This window comes from Lutra lutra, chromosome 1 (assembly GCF_902655055.1).
Source record: "Lutra lutra chromosome 1, mLutLut1.2, whole genome shotgun sequence".
Taxonomy (NCBI): Eukaryota; Metazoa; Chordata; class Mammalia; order Carnivora; family Mustelidae; genus Lutra; species Lutra lutra.
The window spans coordinates 107,359,738-107,383,396 of NC_062278.1; the positions used below are offsets into that span (position 1 = coordinate 107,359,738).

The window sequence follows — 23,659 nt, forward strand, 5'->3', positions numbered from 1 at the left end:
TGTGTTAGCCATTAAGCCAGTTAGTTATCAAAACCATTGCTGCTTTCATGATTTCAGTCAACATTCCTCTCTTCTTCGGGTCTCCTTTGCTTCTACCACTGCCCAGGTTCTTTTGGAGGTAGGTGAAATTCTTCTCTGCCCGTAACTCCTGATAACGCCCTGATGCCCTCCCCTCTGGCCCTCTCTCCTACATCCGCTTCCCCTCTGCTCTATCTCTGCCTTGTCTTGTCCCTTCTCAATCTAACATGCCAATTGTAATTCTTCTCATTTTTCAAGTTTACCATTTTGATGGTACAGTACTTTTTCCAGTACTTTCCATAGCTCTCTAGTGTTCTGTGAAGCACATTTCTGAGAGAGAGAGAGATTTAAAGTCATTTATAAATCTAATTGTAGTGGTCTCTGTTCATAAGCAGCTACTGTGGACACCGAGGACCGTGACAGGGTCCTTTTCCGTGCTGTCAAATCAGCATCACTAGTATCACCTAATTTTATTTCCAACTAGTTTTAGGATGTTCATATATTCTCTCCCAGTAAAAGAAACATGAGTACTCTGTTCTATACCATCAACTCTATCATCCTCTTCCTCTCCCTGTGGGGTGAGATAGGGAAACAGCCTGCAGAAAGGAAATGCTCCCAGATGGACAAAGGGCCTGCCAGGCTGCTGCCCCCTGCCCTGCATGGTGTGTGTGGGTGGGTGGGTGGAGTGTGAAACCAGAGCAGGCATTCTGGTTCACTCTGCTGGGTCCCTTCTCCCATCTACATCCTCTCCCCTCCCCCGACCGCAAGCCCTACATCCTCTTACCAACCTCCTGACTCACTTTTGAAATCATTTCTCTGTCTGCCGTGTCTATGTGTAAATAGAATGATGTAAATGAATGATTTCATGTTTTACTTCTATATGTTTTTCAATATTTGGTTCAGTTTATATTTCTTGCAGGTACAGTCCTATGTGTTCTTGCAGGTGGAACACAGGTGCTGACATCTGTGTATGTGGATCTGGTTCCAAATGACCTGAAGGGAATATAATGGTAATTCAACATTTGCACATAAATAGAACATATACATATGACAGCTGGGGGGGGTACTGTATGTGGAACCATGATCAAGGGTTTTATTTCATACAGATAAAGAAGGGAGGTGATGCGTGTACGAATAGTGTATCAACTTACATATGGGTCACTGTCAGTGACTCCCTTACAAATCACATTATGTTAATATTTCTGTATGTGGTCTGACATGCATATGGCACTATGATCTCTTAGCAATGCTGACCATGCTCTATAGGTAACATATGAAAAGAATTGCATGGTTGAAAGTATGGTGAAGCGCTTAAAGAGAGCTATTACAAAACTTCCTAAAAATCGAGTTTGAAATAACAAATACAATGTTGTGTTTACAGTTTCAAACTCTGATTCAGTAATCTACTTTTAACCTATTACCTGTCTTACTGCCTTTATGACAAGAAACCCAAAGTTTTTTTTATCTTACTGAAGTATTTAGGTTAATGTTTTGTTTTCTGTCATGTTCTGAAATATGTATATTACAAAATCATTCAAAATATTACTTGTTAAATGATAATGTTTGTTCTAATAGGAGAAGGCTAGAACATTTCGGGGACAAGAAACCAAATCCATAAAGCATTTATTTACAATCTCTTTCCTTATTAGAAATTTATATTCTCCTGATTTTGTCCAGTTACGTGCATGAAGTATTTTGAAAAAGGGGAAACAACTCAAAGGGGCCCTTCTTGCGGATTCTGGCTCACAGTGGATCATCGAAGTTAACGATCTCAATTAAATGAAGACGCGGTAGGGTGGGTACTTCCTGGAGTCGTCAAACACCAACAAGAACTGGCGGGGCGGGACCCATCACCTTCAGCAACAGGCCGAGTTGGAGGCGGAGGCGCGGGCCACGTTCGACTTTGGCAGTGAACACCAAAAGGTGCAGGAAATGTGCACTGGCAGTGCCGCAGGGCAGGCTCCCGGGTGCCGCACCCCCACCCTCCGCCGGGAACCCCTAATTGGGTCCTCCCCAATCGCCGGCTCCAGCCCGCCCCCGCCCCGGGAAGGTAGCCGAGTTCAGCGCTGACTGCCCAGTGCTGGCCCAATATTTAAAGCGGGCAAGTTTTGTTCTTGAGACCACCGACTTTCGCTCCGACGCCAGGAAGACAGCCGACCTCTGACTTAGGAATTTAAAGAGCTGGGCTTGGACTTGGTGAGTTTTGCTTTAAGCTGTCTTCTAATTTGGGCTAGGCTTGAAGGTAAAATCATTGGGGGGAGGGGGGGGTGGATACCTCCCCAATTGTATTTTTAAAAAAGAACCGCTGCAGGGAAGCTTAGTTTGATGTAAATTAGGGTTTTCTTCTGTTGTGACTTAGGCCCCAGAAGCTCAAGGCTTAAGTGGCGTGACAAGAGATCTTTTAAAAGACTAGCCTGCCCTTAGAACTCTTGGCTCTAAGAATGAAAATCAGATGATCAAAGAACTGCAGCTCGGTCAAAACTTACCCACCGTCTATGCGTAACTGTTGTGTGCTCTGAACGAAAGGATCATTGGTCTAACAAATTCTACTTCCTAATGAAAAGTGTCTGGACACCAGTTTCGCATGGAATTCATATGTGTGATCAGTCGTAACGATTAAAAAAATGCTCTGCAGCCCACCGCACCCTAACAGAGGCCGAGGGCCCTCATGGATGGAAATGTTGTCTTCCCTTCGGGATCACTAAATGGGGGAAGTTCTGGCACGCTTGGAAGGGACAAGCCTCAGCTCCGCGGATGGTTGGTTCTTTGTGCCGGGGACGGGAGACCGACTCCCGTGGTCCGCAGAGAGGGCTCTGGGCCGCCCAGCCTCTGCCCCGCCCCTGCCCCGAACGGCGGCCCCACTGCACCGCGCCTCCTCACCGGAGCAGCTCTCGGGCTACGGCAAGGGAGACTCGGACTCTCCTTTAGCTTTCTTTGGACCGGGAGAGGTCTCCAAAGGGCGGACAGGGGAAGAAAGGAGAAGGGAGCCGAGAGGAGGTGAAGGCACGCCTGCTCGCATGGGTGGCTCCAGGACTTAAGGTTGGAATGCGCGCCGGGGCCAGGGCGCACGGCTGGAGCAGACACCCGGGCCTCGGCCCTCTGCTCTGGCCGGGACCGCGAGCGGCCCAGACTCGGGAGGCCCTAACCGCCACGGGGCAGAATTGCCCGCCGCCCGCCAGCGCGGCGGGGAAGGGGAGGGCGCGTTCCCTCTCCGGAGCGTCTTTGTTCGCTCTGGCTGGCGGGCGCGGGCGCCCGGCAGCCGACACCCCGGGCCGAGTGCCGCCCGAGTGCGGCAGGTAGGTTGGGGCCCCGGAGCTCCAGTTGGGGTTAAGTTTTTTGGGGCCCAGCGGGTTCCTCGTCCCCCGGGGAGCTCCGGTGAGGCGGATACCGAGACGCAGCGCGGGGATACCGAAGCGGGCCGGAGCGCGGGAGCCCGCGGGCGAACACCGCGCCCTGTGGTTCCCGGATTCCGGATGGGATCCCCAATCGGGCTACCATCCCTGCGCTGCAGGGGTGAATTCGGGTAGAAAGCCTGTATCGGGCTGGAAATTAGGAAGCCGCCAGATTGGGGAAACTTTCGGCGAGTTACCGACTAGGGAAATGGAGACAAGGAAGTGGGCAGGCAGAGGAAACTGGGAAAGGAGACCTCTTGTTACCGGTAGGTCTTGGCCACTCTATTTTAACTGCCGAATTTTATTTTGTAACCTGAAGTGACAGCCGGTTGCTTACCCAGATACAATATAGGTCAAAGTAGTAACTTTGCATCCGACTCTAACCACACAGCCTATATTTTTTCTTATCCAGTGTTGGTTTTCATAGGTTATGGGTCATGTTAAAGGGACACCGATGTTGTAACTGCACAGTGTCTGCTGGTGGCTTGTAGCTCTTATTTAGGGTAATTCTCTGATGAAAGTACATCAGTTAGAATTGGATTTGTTCCTCTGTGTCTTTATTTTGGGAACTTTGCCTGGTCCCTATGGGGGAAGGGAGAGGGATGTGAGAAACTGAAATTGACCCAGAAAAGGATGCTCAAAGATAGTTGTGTTCAGTGGTAGCGCAGAAAAGAGCCCCTCTTGAACTTTCTGAAAGGGAAATTGGTGATTAGCAGCTGAAAAATTAAGTTGAGAAATTAAGTTTCTCAAAAGAAACTTAATGATAGATTTTGTATCTTGTCACATGGGAGGGAGGACTGCTTTATTTGTTCAACTCTTTTTTAATTATTATTTTAAAGCAAGATAAACTCGATACCTGAAAGGTTTACATTAGACACTTCGTATGACCCTTCTGTCTCCTGCTCCTTCTCTCCACCCCTTCCCCTTCTCCTACAAGCCCCCTCCATTTATTGAGCACTGGGAGGCTAAAGCTGAGGCTGACTCCCTCTAACTCACCTCAGTTCCCCTGGGGCTCACCCCCAAAACCTTCTGATGAGGATGAGCTTTATGACAGGGAGAGTTCAGGCTAAAGCTCAGAGAAACTGTTTCCGAGTAAGTGAGAAATGAAGGGTGGTTAGGAGGCATTGGTGTTATTACACACAAATGACTTGCCCAAACAAAAAAGTCCCCAAAACCTCAGAATGTAGAGAATAATTTTCAAAATAAACTGCAGTCTCTAGCAAGTAAAAACGTCACATTACATTTCCTTAAAATGGAGATCAAATTCCCCTTTTATAAAAGATTGATTCAAATAAAAAGATTGTAGGAAAGTGAAATAACTTTCTAATTCTTAAATATAGAACAGCTTGAATAATAACTCTTGGGTTTTGAAATGGGTCATCTTTTAAAATGGGTCACTTTGGCTGGAATCATTGCACTTGGTGACTTTCAAATTGTAGGTAGAGTTCTTTCTCAGGACCAACTGCCCCATAATCTACGTAACAGAATATTAGGATGTTATAAGAAAGAAACTGGGAGAAATTCAGACGGAAGTGGTCTCTTTTTGAAGTAACATTGTATCCTATCTTTTTGGAATTTTGTACATGCTCAATTGAATTGCCCTAAGCTTTGCATTTTATAGCACATTAAACCTTTTTTGGAATATTTCCATAGCCATTATTTTATTCCATTGTTAGAATAATCTTGTTAGGAGCTGCATATATTGTGTTTATGTTCCAGAAATTAAGGCACAACAAATTATTATAAGAGCTCTTCCATTTGCCAGCAAAGATTTAGCCAGAACGATGCAAATTAGGATATTTTTCTTTTTCTTTTTTTAAGAGTTTATTTATTTATTTGACAGAGATCACAACAAGTAGGCAAGCGTTGAGAGAGAGGGGGAAGCAGGCTCCTTGCTGAGCAGAGAGCCCGATGTAGGGCTCTATCCCAGACCTTGAGACCATGAACTCAGCCAAAGGCAGAGGCTTAAAACCACTGAGCCACTCAGGAGCCCCCCAGGATATTTTTCTTATATTATGTGTGTATGTATATATATATGTATGTATACATATATATATATGTATATATATATATATGTATATATATATAGGAGGTATAAGAATCTTCATACTGAAAGGTAAGAAACTTGATGAGGTGAAATGCAAACTTAGAATAAACAAAAGTGATTTTTTACTTTTCAATGCTGGAAGTTTAGAGACTGGCTTTTATCTATAACTTATTTTTTAAACTTTGTTTATATTCTGTAGTGAAGGCTTTGATCCTGGAAGACAGTTTTCTACAGAAAGGAATGTTCTACCATGTCTGTAGGCAACAAGCCCCTAAAAGTCCAAGTTCGAAATATTATTACACAGCTTAGATCCAAAAAAATTTTCATATTTTATCTCTTTATTCCTTTTCCTACAATTTTTTTCTGCAACTTTTTGATAGTGCTCTAGGCAGAGCAAGTTAAAAGCTGACTCAGCTTGGGTTTCCTCCATAATTAACAGGGCCTTATAATTTTTTAGCTGTGTCATCTTTGTAGAAATTCTTTTTTTTTTAAGTGCTTGTGGGAGCCATATTGTTCTTTCCTACCAAAGATGATGGAAAGGCATGTTCAGCCAATTAGTAATGATACTACTGTTCTCAGTCTCACCAGTACTTGGGATGTGTTAAGTGCCCCTTAGCAATCAAATCAGTATTTCTAAAAACTTGTATCTAATAAATATTTTTTTAGAACAATATTTGTGTATAGCTTATCATTTTGAAAGGTGATTAACCCCTAAAGAACATCAGCTACTGACTAATGGTATTGACATGGTACAGATGTATGAACAATTTCTGGAGAGAGGAAATTAGCATAGATTGAACACCTGATTTAGACGACACTTTGTCAAATAAATGGTCTCAAATGATCCTCAGAAAAGACTGCGGCACATTGTTTAGAGCGAAGTCAAACTCATGTGACCAGTAAATGGAAGCAACAGAATATGTCTACTTTTGTTCATGTTCTAAAACTCTTTTCGTTTTTCTACCCATGTGCCTCAATCAGGTCTGGATTCCAGATTCCACCAGGACACCTGCTTACTCCACTAGGGGGTTCTACACTGGAAACATCTCGGAAGCCTTCCCCGCATCCTGCCTGTGGCCTACTACACAGTATGTGGTAAATTCATATTTGTTTAATTAATTAAATGTAGGTACTACCTACTTTTGGGGCTGTCCTACCTAATGCCTGCAACAGGTAGATATTTAAATAAATGTTACTACTCTATTATAATAAATGTTGATTAAGACTGGAATGTTAAATATACATCTTGTATTTTACACCATTATTTTTTGTATTCTGTAAACTCTCAGTCAAATGTTATTTGCAAATACAATAGAATAGGACATATGAACTGCCATTGGACAAGAAGCCTGTATGTCTAGTTCATATAATAGGTTTATACCAGGTTATGGTATCACCCTATATTTTTTTTAAGATTTTATTTATTTTTATTTAGAGAGGGAGCACGTGTGCAGCAAGCAGTGGGGGTGGGGGAGGAACAAAGGGAGAGGAAGAATCTCAAGCAAACTCCATGCTGAGCATGGAAGCCCACTGCAGGGCTCAGTCTCATGACCCTGAGATCATGACCTAAGCCAAAATCAAGAGTCACGCGTTTAACTGACAGAGCCACCCAGGTGCCCCGTCACCCTATTGTTAAATCACTGTTTTTCATATCATAATATTACCTCAGACGTGCCTTTCATTTCATCCAATGCTTATTCATCAAATAGTTGGACTCTCTGAGTCCTGTACTTTTTGCTCTCCTCTCCTTCCCTCCTCACTTCTTGACCCCCTTCTGCCCTTAAATCCCCCAGTCTTCTTTGTGGAGGAAAGATTTTCTGCACCTAAAGGACACAAACTCATGTCGCTTTTGCCTATTCTCTTATGCTACTGGGACCAAGAAAAAGAAAGAGGGAAAACTGAGACAAAAGGTTAAAGAAAGGGTGGGTTACAGAGAGAGTGAGAATAAGCTCTGACAAAAGGCAGGCGATAGTAAAATGTAAATGACTGCAGACTTCAGGGAAGCAGATTCTTTGCCTTGGTGGGTGCTTCTCTTGGCCCTGCCCCTCTCACTTCCCTGTCCTCCCATCCTGATGGACGCTGTAGGAAAAGCAGCTGGCCAGTGCCAGGGAGGAAGGCAGGTGCGGAGCTCAGGGACAGGACCTCCTGGAACCCATCAGCTGCTTCTGAGCTTCCACAGATTCTGGAATTAACCCATCAGCTGCTTCTGAGCTTCCACAGATTCTGGAATTTTGGAGGTTACGTGGTCAGCCCCATGTCTGGGTGCCTCAGTTTCTCCTGCAACACAGGGAGAGCTTTCTCCCTCATAGGTTGCTGTGAGGCTTAAAGAGTCTCTATAGAACTTAAAGCACCCAGAACAGAGCCCAGAGCACTGTAAACACTCTTAGGCTAGCAACTGTTGCTAGAGTGGGCAAAAGGAGAAATTTGTTTCTTAACTAGGCAAGAACAAAACTGACAAGAACTGTATTTAAAAGAGCAAGCGGCCCTGTCCACACAAACAACTATGCCTCAGGAATCAGTACACAAGGTCGAGCTTAGAGAATCAAGTGTTTGACCTCCCTGAGACCTACTTTGTATTTCTGCTTTTTTGTTTGTTTCAAATTCTGTTACTGGGAATTTTCAGTCACTTTTAATGTAACTCCTCTGAAATATAATAATACTCTATAGTCCCTCACCACCAGTTTCCTTAGTGCTTGTCTTTACTTAGGGCCTGCCTTTACTTGTTTGCTCATTTGGTATTTCCTTGTCTTTTTTTTTTTTTTTCCCCCTATAACCGGCAAACAGAAATCTACACCCGTGTTTAACTTATAAAGAAACATATAGGGGTGCCTGGGTGGCTCAGTGGGTTAAGCCTCTGCCTTCAGCTCAGGTCATGATCTCAGGGTCCTGGGATCGAGCCCCGCATCGGGCTCTCTGCTCAGCAGTGAGCCTGCTTCCCCCTCTCTCTGCCTGCCTCTCTGCCTACTTGTGATCTCTCTCTCTCTCTCTCTCTCTGTCAAATAAATAAATAAAATCTTAAAAAAAAACATATAATTTAGTTTATATAGATGGGGAACTTGTTACTAGATTCACACTGTGGGTTTTATAACTAATTTTTCCCTCTGTCCCACATCCATGCTTGCTACAAGTTGTAATTTAGAGTCTTTGGGTAACACTGAATCCAGAACTAACTCTGTATTGTTTCTGGATAGATAACAACTCTAGATGGTTTCTGATCTCTGCCAATGGCTTCAGCTAAATTTTTATAGCTAAAGTCACAGCCACAAAAACACCTAAAGACCCCAACTGGGTAGAATTTTTCCTTTTTTATAGGCTTTATATTGAAAACACTCAAATATGGATTAAAAAATAAATACCAATTGAGGGAATATTTAATTTTTCACACTAAGGTGTAAGCTGTAAATTCAAATTTTGGGTTGTTACCTTCCGTTTTGAGCAAACGGAATAGGCAGTTTGTACTAAACCATACCCAGTTGTGTTACTTATCACCAATGACTATAATGAATTTAACTAAGAAAAATGTAGGAGAACAAATTACAGCATTTACCATAAATCTAGGGCTAAACCTGATTTCCTTTAACATGGCAGCTGGGCTCTTGAGGATTGGTTCTAGCTCTCTTTAGGGGGAATAGATGGTTAGAACATGCCAGGAAAATAATGCTTGGAATGAAGAGCAAAATGCCACCTAAGGATGGATAGAAATGTCATATTTCTTCCCTTTGAGTTATGCCTGGACAGGAACCAAAACTGTCTCATATGGGACTATAAGTAATACAACTTTAAATATCAAGTGTTGAAGTACTCTGGCTTTTTTTTTTTTTTTTAAACTGATGTACTGAAGGAACATCTTAGTTTATAATTATACTTTTATGACCTTTAAATTTTGTGCCCTAAATGAGTGCCTCCCCTGCCTCTCCCTGAAAATGTGCCTTACCAAGGGGATGGAAAGGGTTGGCGAGCCTGGGGATCCAGGAAGAGGGGGCCCACATGGGGATGAGAAGGGACAATACATGTGATGTCTTCTCCTTTTTCTGTGGGCAGGAGGGGAAGCCCCAGCTAAGAGTGAGGGGCACAGACAGAGGGAGAAGATTGAGCATGGCTGATGAGGGGACTGGAGAGAGAGAGAAGGTCCAGGACAAGTGAAGGCTCCTCATACAGCATTGAGCCCTCTGCCCACAGCTCGATATCACCATCTGTAGTAACACAGTCTGCCCAGGGGGTTATGCCTCCCCTGCAGCCTAAAGGCAGGAAGGACCCGAGATCTGGTGTCGTTGGGGTGGAAGAGCAGGAACCAAGGAGAGGAGGACAAAGGTGCCAGACGATTCTGCATCTGAGACAGGCAGGTGGGGAAGAAGGAAGGTCAGGTGATTGCCGGATGGGGTGGGAGTGTTAGGGAGCAGGTAAGGGGTGGGTAGAGGATTCTGGGAGATTATTTAAGAGGCTGTGGTTGAAGAGCGCTCAGACCAGAGAGTGCGAACTGGAATTTGAAATTTCAAAGGAAACGCAATTGTAGGTGAAGCCACCTAAATGACTTTCTTGCCAATAAGTTGAGTGTGTGGGAGGGTATATGAAAAAATGGTATACCCTTCATAACCTAAGGGCTCCTTAGACTTGAGTGTTGCAGGTCTACTAAGTAAGACTTGGAAATACAGTTTCTCTAAGAATAGATGTTGGTGATCTATGACAACAATGGCCAGAAACAATGGTCAAAAACAGACGGTTGGAAGCAAAAACAAATACATTTTGAATTCAAACCCATGAGCTTTCTCTAGTTCCCTTCCTCAGCCTTCAGGTCTCAGATTCAGTGTTGCTCCTCCTGGAAGCTGCCTCCCCTGCTCCACCCACCCCCATCTCTCCCCTCCTGACTCCCAGCACAGACCCCACTCTTTGCCCCAGGGCTCTCCTCCTGCCCAGAGCACCATCAGGGGCCTTAATCTTTCCTGCCCTAGGACTGTCACCCTCTACTGTTCTTTACCTCATCTTAACTTTCTATGAATTAGCCCTTGTTAAAATAGGTCCTTTTTAGGGGCGCGTGAGTGGCTCAGATGGTTAAGCATCTGCCTTCGGCTTAGGTCATGATCTCCAGGTCCTGGGATGGAGCCCTGAGCCCTGCATCTGGCTCCCTGCTCAGTGGGGGAGTCCCTCTGACCCTCCCCCTGCTTGTGCTCTCTCTGCCTTTCTCTGTAAAAAAAAAAAAGAAAGAAAATAGTTCCTTTTTAGAAGAAATAACCATCTGAAGTTTTACAGAATTTGTACAGTATTCTCTTTCATTTGTCAAATGATATTACCTAGTCCTTGAACTCAAACCTGCGCAGATAAATTGAGATGCCACATAAATATACACATGCATGCACGGGCACATCAAGTAAAACACACACATGCACACAGATGCGTAAAGTGAAATACATACGGCATTTATGTGCGCAGAAAGTAAAATCAGATGTTTCCTTTTCTTCCTCCTCCCGCTCCTCCTTCCCCTGAGTTTCCTTCCTCGGGGCCCCTCTGCTCCTCTCTGGTCCTCCCAGCAGCCACCTTCCTTATGCTCAGAGCACTGCCCCCTCTGCAGTCCTGCTGCCTCCTCCAGTCTCACCTGACCCCCTGGACTGCCCCACCTGCTGTCTCTCTCACACCTCTGCTCAACACCAGCCGAAACCCAGACATGCTGTCCTCACTCCTAACTCAGGAAACCAGCTGGCCCTCCTGTGTGGCTAATGCTGGAAACCAGTTGTCCCCCTCCTCCTTTCCTCCCATCCCAGGCCACTCAGCAGGGAGTGCTGGGTTTGTTTTCCTCCTAAGGGTCTTCCTTACCCCTGACTTCACTTCTCACTTCCACCACCCTAGACCAGGCCTCCTCACCTCACTCTGCTTCAGTGTGAGGCCCTGAGGGAGCTGGGGGCCCCATCTCCAGGCATCCCCCATCCATCCCGAGTGCCACCACCGGTGTAGTCCCTTCATATGATGCTTAGTGCATGCATATTGACAAGGCAGTTTTCGTTCAAACAAAACTGAAACGTCTGTGATTTCTTGCTGCCCGCGGCACACACTGACTCCTCTGCCTTATTTTCAAGGTTCCCTACCATAAGCAGGCCCCAATCTCTCTGCTTTCAAATACCTGCTTGTATCTCAAATATTTGTGATGTTATTTTTTTTCCTTTCTTGCCTGAAACAGATTGCTTCTTTTTAACCATCTAAATCCTGTTCATCCTCAGGCCCTCCTATCCTGCTGTCACTGATCTCTACTACCAGGCACTTGTCTTTTTTGCCTAGAGTTGGTATTGTCTAAATTAGTGCTGTGACACTATCTGCAATTTACTATGATCTGCTGCTTTTTGTCCTCGGAACTGAGTTTTCAAGTGGGCATCCTGAGTCTTGTCTCAGACTGTAGATGCTTTCAAAGAGGAGACTCTGAAATACTACTGCATGACTCCCACCACACCCAACTCGCATAATGATTCCTTAGCAAATACTCACATACTTGATTTGTTGAAAGGTTGAACACTGAGGTTGTTTGACTTGAACTTAAAGTGCAGACCTCACTATCGTGATTAAAACTTCAAAATTTTCATCAGGTTTTGTATAGTATTTCAGGATCCACTAAAGTAGACTCAACATAGAAATGGGTTACCAGCAAGAACAAAGTAGAAAAAAAAATCAAGGGTCATCTAGGGTTACTTGTAGTCCCTAGTTGTTTCTGGAAGAGTTTAAAGAGTTCTCTTGTGAAGAAATATTCTTGAGTAACTGTGGGGCACAGCTCCCAGACTGAAAAGCATTTGGGGTAGGGTCAGCCACCTTCTTTTCTGATGTTCCTATTCTTTACTCTTCTGGCTACTTCTCTCTATTAGGAAAGAAAATTCCAAGAGAATCTGCTCCTTCTTTTTAGTCCAAATAGAAGCAAACCCAAATTATAGTCCAAATATTTGCGTACAGGTCTTGCTCAATGGAGGAATGGGTTACATCCCAGTAAACCCGCTGTAAGTTGAAAATACTGGAAGTCAAAAAAGCATTTATACACCTAACCTACCAAATAGCATAGCTTAGCCTAGCCTACCTTAAATGTGCTCAGAACATTTATATTAGCCTACAGTGGGGCAAAAGCATCTAACACCAAGTGTATTAGATACGAAAATGCTGAATAGCTCATGTAATTGAATACTGTAGTGAAAGTAAGAAAGAGAATGGCTGTAAGTGTCATGCTTGTTTACCCTCATGATAGCCTAGCTGACTGGGAGCTGCAGCTCGCCGCTGCTGCCCAGCACCACCAGAGACTATCACATGGCATATCACTGGCCTAGGAAGAGATCAAAATTCCCAATTTGAAGTATGGTTTCTACTGAGTGCATGGTGCCTTCACACCATCATAAAATACACAAATCGTAAGTCGGGGACTGTCTGTATTTGCCTCTGAGCAGTTCTTTGTCCTGTTCTCTCCTGTAGTCTTTCCTGTTTCCTCTTCCCAGCAAGACTCTGAAGTCATCTGTAATTTTTCCATCCCCTAGATAACAATACACTGACATTCACCCCCAATCTGCAGATGAAGTCACGAACTCAGAGTGCAGGGAGGGTGGCTGAGTTGCACAGTGAACCTGGCCCCCAGTGGGGGTGGCCCTGGGGCTTGCAGCCTGTGGCCTGGTTCCTGTGCTATGCACTGTGCACACAAAGGAAGCTGCAGGCACAGCATTCTGGTGGGCTGGTTCCTGAGCTCACAGGCATTATCTGGCTCCTTGTTCCCTGGCAGGCCCAGCATTTTCTCTCCAGCTCGGGCAGGCCTGTGGGTTTCTCTGTGGTGGCCTCCCCTCCCTTTGGAGCTGGAAGCTAGAAGATGTGTTTGCGACAAGCCCAAAGGATCTTTGTGAAACAGAAGAGGGGAGTCCATGAGTGTGCGTGGTGCCCACCGGCAAAGCCAGGGCTGGCGGGCAATGCTGTTTGGTTCTGATTCATGAATTTAGACCATGGAAGGGCCTTTTGCTTCTGGTCGGGCAATGCTGCCTAGGGACTATGTTCGATTTGGAGGAGTTTGGGGGTTCTTTTGTTATAAAAGTGAAGCTGGGTACTGCCAAAGAGTAGTTCACCTTTCCTAATCACCCCCTTATCAGATCAGTCCTATCAGTGGGCTTTGGTTATGACTGGTATAAATGACAGCTAAACAATTCAAGCTGCTGAGGTGGGAGGAATCTTGTTTTAGAATTGCACGTGCTGTTCTGAACCTAACTAAGTAATGTGGGTTGTTGGCTTTGCAACAGGTTCTTTGTCATTTTTTTCAGAAACTGTTTTGACTCTTAGAGATCAATGGGGAACAGGTGAAGAAATATAAGGAAATAAGGTAAATACACATGTATCAGGGGTGGGGAGCAGGGGGATAAATGCATGTTCTGGGCTGGTTGCTAGAATGCATGCTAGCAGCAGAACACACCAACCAAAGGAGTAATAGGCCCCATTCATTGGAGAGATACTAGGGCCTCTGTGAGTCAAGTGTTTATGTGGGTGTTGGAGGAGTCAGGCCTGTGGGCTGATTGTCTAGCAAGAAGCTCAGACTTGTAAACAACTGGGAATAGGTGCAAAGTGAGCTGACATTGCAACATTATGAGTGCAGCTGCTCAGAAATGAGAAACTGGTTTTGCCTGCAGTTCCAAAGGTTATTCTTTGTGTCTTGCCCAGGGTCTGTTGGAATAGAAACTGCAGATTAGTTTCAATTGATAATTTTCTTAGAATTCTTAAACAGTTAGGGGATCTTAAAATCTTAAAATCTTAAGAATTCTCTGCTGTTTTACATTAAGCATCCAGTTCTAGAGGCAGAAGGGGATATCCGCCCTCACAGGGGGACCCTTATCTAAGTGAGCACTATTAAGACCAAGAGGAAGTGTCCCCTCCCCCCTGAATGAAAGTGATTCTGCAAAGTTTATGCAGATGCCACCATCAGAAACTGATGTTAGCCACCATCAGAAACTGATGTTTCCCACTGTCTTTTCCATTCTACTCTAGAGGATTTGGTCCACCAAGACCAGCCAAACCAAGAGGAGAAATTACTAATTCTGATCTATCCCTTGCTCTGTTGATGGTAAAGCACACACACAAAAAATACATTTTACATTACAACCTGAAGCCACATATACATAAAACTGAAAGTTTCACAAAATGATACTTAAACTACTTTCAGTGCGTTACGCCATTCTCTATTTTGTTCTTTTCCTTTTTTAAATACTGGTTGTGACTTCCTCAGAGGCACTAGCAAGTTTTAAAATCTATACCCTATGAGATAAGATGATTATCTCTGGACAAAGTCTCCATGAGGGTTGGCTCTGATCTCCCATACTCCTTGGACTTTTGCATGCCTGGTCTTTGCTGTTATCAGCCCAACACGGAGTAACTTTGGCAGATAGGTAACACAGCTATATGTAAAGGGCCAGAAGCTGGGAAGGAATTCCCATAGCCAAGGTTAGCCCAGCAGAGCAGGGTGCTCTCAATGTATGCAGTTGGTTTCATAGCATGGCCAAAGGGCGGGGGACTTGAGGTTGAGATATTTGAGCATAAATGCAGAGCCTTTTTCCTGGGACTTGTGATGTAGGCTCAGCTACCCAGCCAGCCTGGACTGAGTAGAGCTTGCGTGGTCTTTTCCCTGTCAATCTGAAGCTCAGGAGACTGATATGTTAACCCTGAGGGGAGAGAGTACTTCTCTAGGCAAAAGGATGTATCTTACTTTGGATAAGCCATGGGGGACAGAGTACTTGAGGACAGGAGGTGCTGTCTCCTAGTCATGAAAGAAAGGGGAGGACATGTGACTGACTGGGCCTCCTGACCCCAGTTCTTCCCAAGTGACCAGCTGCTTGAGTGAAGGATGTCTCCACCCCCACCATGGTTCTTTGTACCAACATTCAGAGAATGCCTACCAGGTCAGACACTGACCTGCATGCTGAGGGCAGGGTGTCTATGACATCATGCCCTAGTCACAGAGTTCACAGTGTAATTGGCAGAGACAGTTAAATTTAAAAAGTCAGTCCGGGAAGATGGGTGCAAGAATGTGCTGTGGTAATACAGGAAGCCACATCTTTGGTGGTAGTGCTGGAGGGTGTCCTCAATTCTGACTTCCCAGAAAAGGATGCCTATAGAATTTAGTGAAGATTATAGTATACTACTTATTAGCAAAGAGAGCAGGGCTCAGCAGGCCACAGGACTGTGGTACAAAGGCTGCCACGTGTGAACTAGCAAGCATGGCTGAGCTTCCAGCCAGCACTCTGGTACTGACAACTGTCAGAGAGAATGTCTGAAGGGGGTGAAGGAGCTCAGTTGGTCTCATGGTTAGATCTGAGTTTTATTTTTATTTATTATTTTTTAAAGATTTTTATTTATTTATTTGACAGAGAGACAAAGAGACTGCGAGAGAGGGCACGCAAGCAGGGGGAGTGGGAGAGGGAGAAGCAGGCTTCCCGCCAAGCAGGGAGCCCAATGAGGGGCTCGATCCCAGGACCCTGGGATTATGACCTGAGCTGAAGGCAGACCCTTAAAGACTGAGCCACCCAGGCACCCCTAGATCTGAGTTGTGGAAAGGTCACTCTAGGGTAGTGGATGGGTCGGTCGGGGATCGTTTTGGCTGCTGCACTCGTCTGGGTGAGAGGTGATGGAAACAGGAAGAGGTGAAGAGAGATTTAGAAGAAACAATTCACAGGATTAAGTAACTGGCTATGGAATGGAGGAAAAGGAGGACTTTCAGATTTTTGGCACAGATGCATGAACTGCAGTCAGACACAAAGAAAGAGAAAATGGCAACAGCAGGTGTTAGGGGAGAAGACCGTAGAAGGGGTGAGAAATAGCACTGGAGTGTCCCTGTGTGCAAGGTAATTATCTATCTACCTCCCTCTATCTATATTTCTGTGAATATTCCCACTTAACTTGCATAAGGACTGAGTTAAATGGGGTCATCCCAGTTTTTCAGATTCCTGGATTAGATGCACGCCGCAGGGCAGTGGGAGAGCCAGCGCTGGTGTTCACATTGCCAGACTACAAAGACAGTGCTCTTTGGCTATAACCCTATGCCTTCCTGGTTTGAATGTACTAAATTTGAGATGCCTGTTGAGTTTCCAAATGAAAAAGGAGGAAGAGGACTATATAGATGTGGGGCTCACAAAGTTATTTTGGTTTGAGAGAGTTTGGGCTGTGCTTTTTAAAAATGTATCTCGACTCCCTGATTTACAAACCTTGATTTTTTAAAACAAAATCTTATTCTTATTCCTGTCTTGTCTGGGGCAAGCTTTAATGAATTTTAACTGTTATGAACTTTCTTTTCATCATTCATCTATTTTGCCTTGAACTATATACAGGCATAATCTTGGAGACACAGTAGGTTTGGTTCCAGACCAATCACAATAAGGCAAATATCATGATAAAGCAAGTCAAATGAATTTTTTGATCTCCCAGCACATACAAAAGTTATGTTCACACTATACTGTGATCTGTGAAATGTGTCTTAAAAAATATACATACCTAAATTAAAAAATGGTTTATTGCTAAAATTGCTAACCATCATCCAGGCTTTTACTGAGTCACAGTCACCTGATCACAGATCACCGTTACAAATATAATAACGAAAACATTTGAAATACTATGAGAATCATCGAAATGGGACACAGAGACACGAGGAGAGCAAATGCTGTTGGAAAAATGGCAATCCCTTGCTTGACGCAAGGTTGCCACAAACCTTCAACTTGTAAGAAAGGTGTTGTGCCCTAAAACAAGGGGTCCCTGCTGCTCCTTTCATCCTGGCTGCACTGCAGATCAGTATATTCCTGGACACACCCATGTGAGATTGTGAACTTCAAGTGTATAGGCTCATAGCCATTTGGGAGGCTTTTTATTTTTTAAGGTTAAGATGAGGAAAGGGTCTCCGTATGCTGAAGGGGAGGACAGTAGGGAGTGAATGGTTCTTTCCCTTTCCCTAGCCTCCTCCTGCCCCCACCAAGAAATAAACATCTGTATGCCCCTGCTAAACATGAGCTGCTTCTCATCACCTTCTGTCCACATCTGGCACGTTACATTTCATTTTGAAGAACAAAAAGTTGTTTCTTCCTTTTTGGTCACTCTCACCCATTCACTTGGCATCTTTTCTCTTCCTGACTCTAACAGGTGGCACTTTACTCTCACAGAAGGAGGCCCATGGACTAGTGACACGAGGCCTGTCACCTAAGTCAGTGAAGGATGCCGGTGTGGAAACACTCTGACGGAGCAGTGTCCTCCTCCTTCTGCGTGTTCCACTCTTTCGCAATCTCAGAAAAAATGGTATGAAAAGATAGTATTTTGTGACGCGAGAAGCTCCTACTTTTCTAATGACAGACGTGTATTAAGATGGACATCTGTTCTACATGGTACCACATTCTACGGTCTCGAAGGAGCAAGCGCCCATTTAAAACCAACCCTAAGTAAAAACGGAGCTGCATGGATGTCAGAATGTTTGTGAGTGGCAGAAGAGTAAAAAAATGGCAGTTCATTCAGTTATTTGCCACTTGTTTTATACTAAGCCTCATGTTTTTTTGGGGACCCATCGATAATCACATTGTGAGCCATATGAAGTCCTACTCTTACAGATACCTCATAAATAGCTATGACTTTGTGAATGATAGCCTGTCTCTTAAGCATAGTGTGGATGGGGCGACTCGCTACCAGTACCTGATTAACCATGAGGAGAAATGTCAGGCACAAGACATCCTCCTGTTACTGTTTGTAAAAACTGCTCCCGAAAACTACGATCGACGTTCCGTAATTAGAAAAACGTGGGGCAATGAGAAGTACGTTCAGTCTCAACTTAATGCCAACATCAAAACTCTGTTTGCTTTAGGGACACCTGCTAACCCACTGATGAGAGAAGAACTGCAGAGAAAACTGGTCTGGGAAGATCAAGTGTACAGTGATCTAATCCAGCAAGACTTTGCTGATTCTTTCTATAATCTTACTCTTAAATTACTTCTGCAGTTCAGTTGGGCAAACAGCTTTTGTCCTCATGCCAGATTCCTTATGACAGCTGATGATGACATATTTATTCATATGCCAAATCTTATCAAATACCTTCAAAGTTTAGAAAAAATTGGTGTTCAGGACTTTTGGATTGGTCGGGTTCATCGCGGAGCTCCTCCTGTGAGAGACAAACGCAGCAAATACTATGTCCCTTATGAAATGTACCAGTGGCCGGCTTACCCTGACTATACTGCTGGAGCTGCCTACGTGATCTCTGGCGACGTAGCCGCCAAAGTCTACGAGGCATCACAGACACTTAACTCTAGTCTTTACATAGATGATGTGTTCATGGGCCTCTGTGCCAATAAAATGGGGATAGTACCACAACACCATGTGTTTTTCTCTGGGGAAGGGAAAACTCCTTATCATCCCTGCATCTACGATAAAATGATGACATCTCATGGACACGTACAAGACCTTCAGGACCTCTGGAGGGATGCCACAGACCCCAAAGTCAAAACAATTTCAAAAGGGTTTTTTGGTCAAATATACTGCAGGATAATTAAGATAGTTCTCCTCTGCAGACTGACCTCTCTTAACACGTATCCTTGTAGGGCCGCCTTTGTCTAATGGTACTTGAATGTTGTATGTTTTCACTGTCACTGAGCCAAACCTGGGTGAAAAAACTTTATGTATTTGTTGATACCTTAAGTAAAATGAGTATGAAAAAACGAAGAAATATTTTGAAAACCCAGTCTATCAGAATGTTTCTTTGATTCTAGAAGCTATTCAGTGTAACTTATCTACTTCATGGCCCAAATTCATTTCAAGGAATTTATATTTAGAAAAGGGTTATGGAGACAAAACTAAAGGGAAACTCAAGTTCTCACTCGATGCCACGTGTATATTTGAGGCATAGAGAAGTTATTAAGGTGCCTTGGTGTTAGAGTAAGTGCTTTTGGAAAATACTAAGTGAATGTAAAGTACAACATTTCAAAGAAATGAGTATGTTGTCAGACCAGATTTACAAATTAGTTTTCACTGGAGAGCATGTGACTGGGGGAGATGGGAGCAGCAGAGGATTGGCATAGGAGAAAGTACTTGAACCTGAAAAGAAAGTTCCTGTTCTTCAGAGAGGACTTAGAAAAATGTGCACAATTTCTTTAGAAACAGCCAAATCAATTATTGTCACATCCCTGTAGCTAACTTACCTATATAGTATTAGAATCATTTAAAATATATTTATATCATTTTTCAAAGCGCAATGTGAAATTTGAGCTGTCATTCGCTCTGGCCTAACTGGTACTAAATGTGAATTTTTTGATAATTAGAAATGACACAAAACATGGGCAGTTTATTGCTCACAAGGTCTTTATCTAGGGAGAAATCATTGTTCATTCAAATCAGCCAATTTTAATGAATTTTTCAGCTGTTTTTTAAATATTCAATATCAGCCTGTTTTTAAGGTAGTTATTTGAATGTAGTTTGCAGAGAGGAATATAATAATGGAGAGGACTTCAAAAAGAAAGAACATTAAATGCCTCTTTTCTCCTTTTCTGTAATTTATAAAATAAAATTCTTAGTGTGTAAATTATTGTGACGACGAAAATTAGCCTATCCCTCCCCAACAACATCTCCTAAACCACAGTACTTTGTCAGATTCTAAAATCAAGAGTATTCAACATCAAATCAAAGCTATCCTACCTTAAAAAAAAAAAATCAGTTCTTTCATCAAAATGGTTATCAGAGGTGTCATCAATTTTGAAATACCTCACATTGGAAAGCAGAACGAAGTGACAGAAATGTCACCAGAATGAGGTTTAAAATATTTGCGAAGCTTCCTATTCAAAGAGATGTGGCTGAGCTCTGAAAGAGTAAGTTGCGTTCATCTCACAGGGCATGATAGAAATGTGGTCATGATGCAAAACCTCCCCTCACTACAGAAAGGACTAGGTGACGACTATTGTCACAGGGATTATACGACGTCCAAAATGGTGACTTCAGCAAAAGCAGTTGAACTGACTGTAAAACCTCTGTTTCTGCAGAGGTGACTGTTAGGGAAAACTAAGATGTCTCATTTCATTAGATGAGGTCTGAAACACGCAGAACATAAAACTGAAAGAATTGGCAAACAATTGGACGACGATACATACTGTAATTTTTTGCAGATAGCTTTTTAATGTTTACAGGAATTTTTTGTTAATTTTTTTTCTATTTTGAAAATTGAGGCTTGTTTACATTGATTGCTCAGATTAATTTAGGATTTTTAACTAATGTCTAAACTACGGTGTCAACCATTCTGGGCTTGTAGTGACTTTCAGAGTAGGTTCAATGTTTTTAGATCATGACAGTTTCAATTTTTTGACCAATTTTAAGACCTGTAGATAACAAAATCACATTTTGACAAAGCTGGTTTACAATTAATTTTTATTAGTTGATTCTTTAATAATCGTTTGCCTTTTGGCCATACATACCCTGGGTATCTATACTTGTAACTGTTTAAATTTTTCATTGGTTGAAAACATAAGTGTCTCTCTGGCCATTTAGATGGTCTTGTTTACAGCAATACTTTTGTGAAAAAATTATTTATTTGCAAAAGAGCTCCCCTCAACTGTGTTCATCTTCTTATTTTTGCTTAGAATAGAATGGAACAGATTTAAATTTAAAGGAAATATGAAGGCACTTCCTTTTTTAATAAGGAAATTGCTAGATGCTTCCTTCGTTCGATTTAAAGTATTGAGAAGAATATTTGTAAATAAAAGGATTCCAGCCTTTTAAAAAAAGAAGGAAAAAATATTTTTGGTGCTTTAATGCAGGGCTGTCTCAAAAATCGTCAACAAAGGGATACTGAACTATCAGAGTGGATGGTCACTTGAGTTAGACGATGGTTGTACACAGTGTTAATGCTAAAAACTTTTTACCTCTTAGTTGGTTTGCATCTTTTTTCCATATTATTAATTTTATACCAGTATGTTAAATATTTATATTATTTTGAATTTTGCTCTTGTATGGCAAAATAATTAGTGAGTTTTTAAAAATAAATCTGTGATTTCCAATAAAGAACTTGAAAATTATCAGATGTGTATTTGCACAAACTTTTTAAACTCCTGTATGTGAACCCCATTTGTTTATATAATCAACTTGTTCTGTTTAATGTCAGGGAGGTCTGTAGTCCACAGTCTTAATCCTGTTGCTGTTCAGACCTGCTGCTGTGCCCAGGACAGAGGATTATCTTGTCCTCTCTCATGGAACCACCTAAAATGCTTCTTTAGTTTGTTAAATGCGTATGCTGGAATGTCTAAGTTCGGGGAAGTCTTTTCTAATCAATTGTTCAGGAAAGAGATGAAAACCTGCAGCCATGGGCCATCAAACACCATTGGAAAGGGTTACATTTTCCTTTTATTTGCTATCATTACGTGTTGGAAAGTAGATTCACATTAACTCTAGTCTTTGAAAGTCAGGAACATTCTTAGGCCTCCTTCTGTCCAAGTGCTGCTTCTGTATATTTGTACATAGTATGTTTTCCTCTGCTTTTTACCTGATTCCTGCTCAGTTCTTAGCCTAAGATACAGTGTGACTCAATCTATATACGTTTTTAAAACTTGGAAGCATGCGATTTTTTTGCTTATACATATTCTTTTGTTCCAGGCCTCAAAGGCTCCTTACTGTCTTGAGCATCAAATCTAATCTCTTCGACCTGGTCCCCAAGGCCTTATGGAATCTTCCTTTCCTTCTTGATTTCCCATAGCAGTATTTTTCCCACTGCCACTATCATCAGTCACGAATCTTATTCATGACCACACCTTGTGTAAGTTAACCAATGGACCATCATTTCTCCTGGACCTTTTGAAGTCTTGAAACTCCAACCGTAACTGTGCTCTTCCATTAAGCATCTCTTCCTCCCAAAATACATACTTAATCACATATGTTATTGTGCTACTGACTAATTGTTTCATGTGTTTTTTCCTAGCTAAAATACAAGTTCTGAAGGTAGGAACTGTGCACAGTGCTATCACAGAGGGCTTAAAGTAATCCCTCCGCCCCCTTAGGCGGTTAGCATCTGACTTGATTTCAGCTCAGGTCATGATCTCAGAGTCATGAGTTCTGAGCCCCAAGTTGGGCTCTGTTCTGCACATGGAGTCTGCTTAGGATTCTCCCTCTCCTACTGCCCCTCTCTGCCTTCCCTGCTCACACTCTCTCTCTCTTAAAAAAAAAAAAAAAAAAGATACACTGTCACTTAAGGACAAAAACAGAACACATTGCCAAGAGGTGCTTTTCTGAGACAACCCAAATAAAGACACTTTCAGATATGCTGATGTGGGCCATTTACCGTAACTGAGAGATAACATTTTAGTTGGTTAGAGCCTACGCCTTTCCTTGAGTACAACTTAAAGTGAAAGAGTATAAAGTAGTCTAATGAAACTAATATGGGCTTTAATCAAATGGCAAGTTCCTGAAGACTTTGGTTCATTTACTTTACAGACATATTTTGAGGGCCTGCTAAAAGCTAAGTATTATCATAGTCCCTGGGCACAAGAGTGGCTCATTAAGTCAGTAAGTTAAATGGCGTAGATACAAGTAGTGTGATGATTGCTAGAATAGAACTAATGATGTAGATTCTGAGTATAAAGATTTTTTTTTAAATGAATTTCCTCTATGCTTTTGGTGTTTACCACACTAATTTAGGCTTTCTGAATGGCAGAGCAGTCACATGCATGCAAATACCTTCCTGTGGTCTGAAAATAGCATTGAATTTGTATAACTTGTGTCTTTGGGGAACCTATTCCTTTTAAATGCTTTCAAACCAGTAATTCAATCTATCAACATTAGTTTACACTTACTGTTTTGTTTTTTCTTGATAATTCATTTTTTAAAAATACTGAGCATACTTGGAACTTGGTTTCTAAGTCATGTGCAGCTCTTGCTTTTCCTTTTATGAAATCTGTGAGTTTGTTCTGAGGTACATAAATGAAGATTAGTATGCAGAATAAATATGTGATTTTACCTGGGGAAAATGAGTGATGAGATTTAAAACAGAGGATACACTCCCCTCTCCCTACCATCTCAAGGGGTTAAAATGATTCCTGCCCAGGATCTGCAATCTTACCTGGTGGGGGAAAGATTTTCAGGACTGTCAAGCTGCTCTGGCTTAGGGTTCTCCCCATCGTGACTGCTTTCCAGTATTTCTTCATTCTGAAGTGAAAGAAATTTTGGTAAGACCGTCTATTTTATTTGGGGGCTGTATATTTTTTCTTTTCCCCAA

The 23,659-nt window shown here is 42.8% G+C and overlaps 2 protein-coding genes across 14 annotated transcripts in view; one reads left to right on the top strand and one right to left on the bottom strand.

Annotated features, from left to right (window-relative positions):
* MCF2L2 (MCF.2 cell line derived transforming sequence-like 2) overlaps positions 1-23,659 on the bottom strand; it is a 259,359-nt gene that overhangs the window by 73,413 nt on the left and 162,287 nt on the right. For all 5 annotated transcript variants that reach the window (XM_047731452.1, XM_047731445.1, XM_047731474.1 and 2 more), the window contains one exon: positions 23,504-23,589. In XM_047731452.1, the coding sequence (XP_047587408.1) occupies positions 23,504-23,589 (86 nt within the window). The remainder of the gene's footprint in view (positions 1-23,503; positions 23,590-23,659) is intronic.
* B3GNT5 (UDP-GlcNAc:betaGal beta-1,3-N-acetylglucosaminyltransferase 5) lies at positions 1,909-21,479 on the top strand. Of its 9 annotated transcripts, none has more exons than XM_047731530.1 (4): positions 1,909-2,214; positions 6,439-6,552; positions 13,719-13,777; positions 17,572-21,479. In XM_047731530.1, exon 4 carries the CDS (start codon positions 17,881-17,883, stop codon positions 19,024-19,026), a length of 1,146 nt encoding a protein of 381 aa, XP_047587486.1. In that variant the 5' UTR covers positions 1,909-2,214; positions 6,439-6,552; positions 13,719-13,777; positions 17,572-17,880; the 3' UTR covers positions 19,027-21,479. The 9 variants fall into 9 exon arrangements, with proteins under 9 accessions (XP_047587486.1, XP_047587476.1, XP_047587455.1 ...); XM_047731520.1 differs by having other exon boundaries at positions 6,439-6,545; XM_047731540.1 differs by lacking the exon at positions 1,909-2,214 and adding an exon at positions 3,069-3,314.